This window comes from Pelophylax lessonae (genome assembly GCF_965119305.1).
Source record: "Pelophylax lessonae genome assembly, chromosome: 13".
Taxonomy (NCBI): domain Eukaryota; kingdom Metazoa; phylum Chordata; class Amphibia; order Anura; family Ranidae; genus Pelophylax; species Pelophylax lessonae.
The window spans coordinates 4,615,235-4,620,527 of NC_138780.1; the positions used below are offsets into that span (position 1 = coordinate 4,615,235).

General features: G+C 53.7%; 1 protein-coding gene across 1 annotated transcript in view; it reads right to left on the bottom strand.

Moving 5' to 3' along the window:
* Positions 1 to 2,752: 2,752 nt before the first annotated feature.
* MRPL9 (mitochondrial ribosomal protein L9) overlaps positions 2,753 to 5,293 on the bottom strand; it is a 12,430-nt gene continuing 9,889 nt past the window's right edge. Inside the window, exon 6 of the mRNA XM_082275788.1 lies at positions 2,753 to 3,072. Coding sequence (XP_082131914.1) covers positions 2,899 to 3,072 — 174 coding nt within the window. The 3' untranslated portion in view covers positions 2,753 to 2,898. The remainder of the gene's footprint in view (positions 3,073 to 5,293) is intronic.

The window sequence follows — 5,293 nt, forward strand, 5'->3', positions numbered from 1 at the left end:
AGAAGAAGACAGAACTCCTCACCCAGGTTCTTCTTTTTTCTGTACAGCCATGGAGAGGGTCCCCTCTGCCCCCATCTCAGCCGTTGGCAGAAGAACTGTGGGCCGAATCTGGCCCTCCAAGCCATCTCATGTGGCCTTTGCACCTCTCCTGCAGCTGCGGCACTCCCTTTATCTCCACTCCTATCTTGTGACAGCAGTCAGAAGCATCCCGAAGAGCGAAGTCCATGTGTCAAACACAAGGCCCGTGGGTAGAAATTCGGCCCTACAGGCCATTTCACGTGGCCCTTGCACCTCTCCTGCAGCTGCGGCACCCCCTTTTTCCCCCTACCTTGTGACAGCAAAGAGGACAGAACTCCTCATCCAGGTTCTTCTTTTTTCTGTACAGCCATGGAGAGGGTCCCCTCTGCCCCCATCTCAGCAGTTGGCAGAATGAAGGATAGAACCCCTCTCTCTGCAGCCACAGAACCCACTCGTATCCACCTCCCCTGGTCTGAGCATTCAGCAGACTCAGGCAGCTGACTCCTGCCCTTCTCTGGTCCCCCTCCAGACCCGCACTTTTTGCTTCCCAGTACCTACCACAGCTTCTTCCAGGCAGCAGGTAAGTGGGTTGCACTGTGATGTAAGAGAGGTTTGACATCTGATGTAAGGGGGGTGGGGTGCTCTGGATATCTCATTTTTCAGATACAACCGGCCTTTTGAGGGCAACCAATTTTAATGAGGCTTAAAGTGAAAATAAAAATGAAAAAATCCTTTAAATATCGTGCCCGGGGGGTCTCCTTGATGTGCCTGTAAAGTGGAGCATCTGTATGATGTATGGAGCCTGCTGCAGCAATACTGACATTTCTAAAGGAAAAATTGTAACAAACTTGCTCGCAGTTGTAATGTATTGGCGGCTTCCAGCAATATAAATGAAAAAAGAAAGGTATAGGGCCCTCCCCCCAGTCCATACCAGGCCCTTCAGGTCTGGTATGGATTTTTAGGGGAACCCCACACCAAAAAAAATAAAAAAAATGGTGTGGGGGTACCCCCAAGACCCATACCAGACTCTTAGCTGAGCATGCAGGTGGGTGCTTTGGGGTGGGTGCTTTGGGGTGCGTGCTTTGGGGTGGGTGCTTTGGGGTGCGCCCCGAAGCAACTTGTCCCTATATTGATGGGGACAAGGGCCTCTTCCCAACAACCCTGGGCTGTGGTTGTGGGGGGGGGCTTACCAAAATCGCCCCACATGACGTCATAAGGGGGCGGTGCCACTGGGTGGCCCCGCCCTTGCCTATAAAAGACCTGTCTAAGCTGAGGTCCGGGCAGACGGCAGGCGAAGCGATTTTTGAATTTCTATTTTTGGGGTCCAGCGGGCGTCGTGATTGACGATGGATTTACATCGAGAGACACCATTTTTTTTTTTATAAAGGCCTTGTCAAAATCTGTTTCCTGTGGTTTTTACATCTATACCAGGCCCCAAAATTCTGTCATAGGGTTCCCCTTAACCACCTAAATACAGGGCACTTTCACCCCCTCCCTGCCCAGACCAATTTTCAGCGCTTATTGGCATCTATGGGAAATCTTGGTCAGCTTGGCTTGGCACTGCTCCCCATCTTTTAACATTGGCGTCTATGGGAAATCTTGGTCAGCTTGGCATGGCACTGCTCCCAAACTATAAGTGACAGGGACACAAAACTTACGTTCCACTCGAACACAGAGCCCATCCTCCTCAGAGAACATCGCTCCGTCCCCTCCCCCTCCTGACAGATCAATCATGCTATATTCTGCAGATTATTCCATCACTAACCTCTCTAGAGATCTGCAGAACATCGCTCCGTCCCCTACTGACAGATCAATCATGCTATAGTCTGCAGATTATTCCATCACGAGATCTGCAGAACATCGCTCCGTCCCCTCCCCCTCCTGACAGATCCATCATGCTATAGTCTGCAGATTATTCCATCACGAGATCTGCAGAACATCGCTCTGTCCCCTCCCCCTCCTGACAGATCCATATTGATATATTCTGCAGATTATTCCATCACTTGCCTCCCTAGAGATCTGCAGAACATCGCTCCCTCCCATCCCCCTCCTGACAGATCCATATATATATATATATTCTGCAGATTATTCCATCACTAACTACTCTAGAGATCTGCAGAACATCGCTCCATCCCATCCCCCTCCTGACAGATCCATATAGATATATTCTGCAGATTATCCCAACACTGACTTCTCTAGAGATCTGCAGAACATCGCTCCCTCCCCTCCCCCTCCTGACAGATCCCTATATATATATTCTGCAGATTATTCCAATTTGCAATCTTCTGGTGGTAAAGGGTTAATAATTCTACTGCTTTTGGGGGGGGGGGGGGGTTGCAAACATTACAGCGCCCTCCCCCCACAAGTCTGTTCTGCCGGAGGGGGGGGGGGGGGTGTATTGTGTACATTGTGTGGCAGACAATAGAGAAGAGGAAGCGGCAGGTGGCGGCTCAGAACGATTCCGTCTTCTATAGAGACACAAAATGCACAATTTCTGCCTGTGAAAAGCGACCCGCTGCGACTCCGCTCCCTGCACTTCCTCAACTCCATTCCAGCGCCTCGACAACAATACAGCTTCGCAGCGCAGAAAACTGTTCATGAACCTCTATCCGGGGCGCCCAATCAGGAGCTGCCGCGTCATCGTTGGGGGGTGTCATGTGACACCATGGCATTCCCCCCCACAAACACCCCCCCCCGCCCGCCGCCTTCCCCCATTAGCGCTCACATACACAAGTCTCTTCCAAAATGGAGATAAATTTATTACAAATCAAAGTGAGGGAGAGGAAGAAGAGGAAGGCTCGCCCCCTCCCCCCCCCTCGGAGTCCGTTATATCCATGAGATTTGCCGCGTCCCCGCCTTACGCAAACAATCCACCGCCGATCAGCTGGCTGCGGATTCTGGTGCACTGCTGCCCTCTGGTGGCGGCTCTGTGGTAGAACCTTCCTTCGCTTCCTTCGCCTTCTGTCTGGCCAGCCAATTCCGGTACCGTCTGCTGCGAGGTCCATCGAAGATCACCACATCGATCGGTACCCTGACCGAGTCTATTCCATTCACCTGCAACCGAGAGGAGGGGTCACACCCGGGGGAAGGGAGAGATCACAAAAATAAATTCCTCATCTCCGACCCTCGCATCCTTCTTCTGTCTGCTAGAAATGATCTCTGTCACCTAGAATTCTGCCTGCAATCCATTAACCACTTCCTGCCTGCAATCCATTAACCACCTCCTGCCTGCAATCCATTAACCACCTCCTACCTGCAATCCATTAACCACTTACTGCCTGCAATCCATTAACCACTTACTGCCTGCATGACATCATGGACTTGAAGAGGTTATACTGGGATGTTGGCTGCAACTACATCATCCCGGTATCTTTCTATTCAGCCAATGATTCCTTGTGTTGTACAAGCCATCCTAGCGACTGATTACCAACTGGATTGTTACTACAGGCTGAAGTAGGGGACACCCCCCCCCCCCAACCCATCGGCTAATCTCTGGGCAATCGGAGAGCCCAAGATCCGATCTGGTGGCAGGTTACCACAGAGCTGGCCGTGGACCAGATGGTCCCTAGCAATCTCTATGATCCTGGGAGGTCGGAAGCCGCATCATGACATCATTTCTGCTTCCGGCAGATGTAAACTCCACCAGATTTCTTCCTAGAAAGCAAAGATCAATCTTTTTTTTTTTGTTTTGTTTTTTTTTTTTAATGGCCCGCCCCTGTCCCCTCCTTCTCCCTCCTCCATTTCTCTCCCACCCTTCCTCCTTCACTTCTCACGCTCCCTTCTCTTCTCCTTCTACCCTTCCTCCTCTTCTCCCTCCTCCCCTTCTTCCTCTTCTCCCTCCTCATCGTCTCCCACCTTCCTTCCTCCTCTTCTCCCTCCACCCTTCCTCCTCCTCTTCTCCCTCCTCTTCACCCTCCACCCTTCCTCCTCTCCCTCCACCCTTCCTCCTCTCCCTCCACCCTTCCTCCTCTCCCTCCACCCTTCCTCCTCCTCTTCTCCCTCCACCCTTCCTCCTCCTCTTCTCCCTCCACCCTTCCTCCTCCTCTTCTCCCTCCACCCTTCCTCCTTCTCTTCACCCTCCACCCTTCCTCATTCTCCTTCTCTTCTCCCTCCACCCTTCCTCCTTCTCTTCTCCCTCCACCCTTCCCCCTCCTCTCTCCCTCCACCCTTCCTCCTCCTCTTCTCCCTCCACCCTTCCTCCTCCTCTTCTCCCTCCACCCTTCCTCCTCCTCTTCTCCCTCCACCCTTCCTCCTCCTCCTCTTCTCCCTCCACCCTTCCTCCTTCTCTTCACCCTCCACTCTTCCTCATTCCTCCTTCTCTTCTCCTCCCTCCCTTCCTCCTTCTCTTCTCCCTCCACCCTCCTCCTCCTCTTCTCCCTCCACCCTTCCTCCCTCCTCTTCTCCCTCCACCCTTCCTCCTCCTCCTCTTCTCCCTCCACCCTTCCTCCTCCTCTTCTCCCTCCTCTTCACCCTCCACCCTTCCTCCTCTCCCTCCACCCTTCCTCCTCTCCCTCCACCCTTCCTCCTCCTCTTCTCCCTCCACCCTTCCTCCTCCTCTTCTCCCTCCACCCTTCCTCCTCCTCTTCTCCCTCCACCCTTCCCTCCTTCTCTTCACCCTCCACCCTTCCTCATTCTCCTTCTCTTCTCCCTCCACCCTTCCTCCTTCTCTTCTCCCTCCACCCTTCCTCCTCCTCTTCTCCCTCCACCCTTCCTCCTCCTCTTCTCCCTCCACCCTTCCTCCTCCTCCTCTTCTCCCTCCACCCTTCCTCCTTCTCTTCACCCTCCACTCTTCCTCATTCTCCCTTCTCTTCTCCCTCCACCCTTCCTCCTCCTCTTCTCCCTCCACCCTTCCTCCCTCCTCTTCTCCCTCCACCCTTCCTCCTCCTCTTCTCCCTCCACCCTTCCTCCTCCTCTTCTCCCTCCACCCTTCCTCCTCCTCTTCTCCCTCCACCCTTCCTCCTCCTCTTCTCCCTCCACCCTTCCTCCTCCTCTTCTCCCTCCACCCTTCCTCCTTCTCTTCACCCTCCACCCTTCCTCATTCTCCTTCTCTTCACCCTTCCTCCTCTTCTCCCTCCACCCTTCCTCATTCTCCTTCTCTTCACCCTCCACCCTTCCTCATTCTCCTCCTCTTCTTCCTCCACCCTTCCTTACTCCTCTGCTCCCTCCACCCTTCCTTCCTCCTCTGCTCCCTCCACCCTTCCTCCTCTGCTCCCTCCACCCTTCCTCCTCTGCTCCCTCCACCCTTCCTCCTCTGCTCCCTCCACCCTTCCTCCTC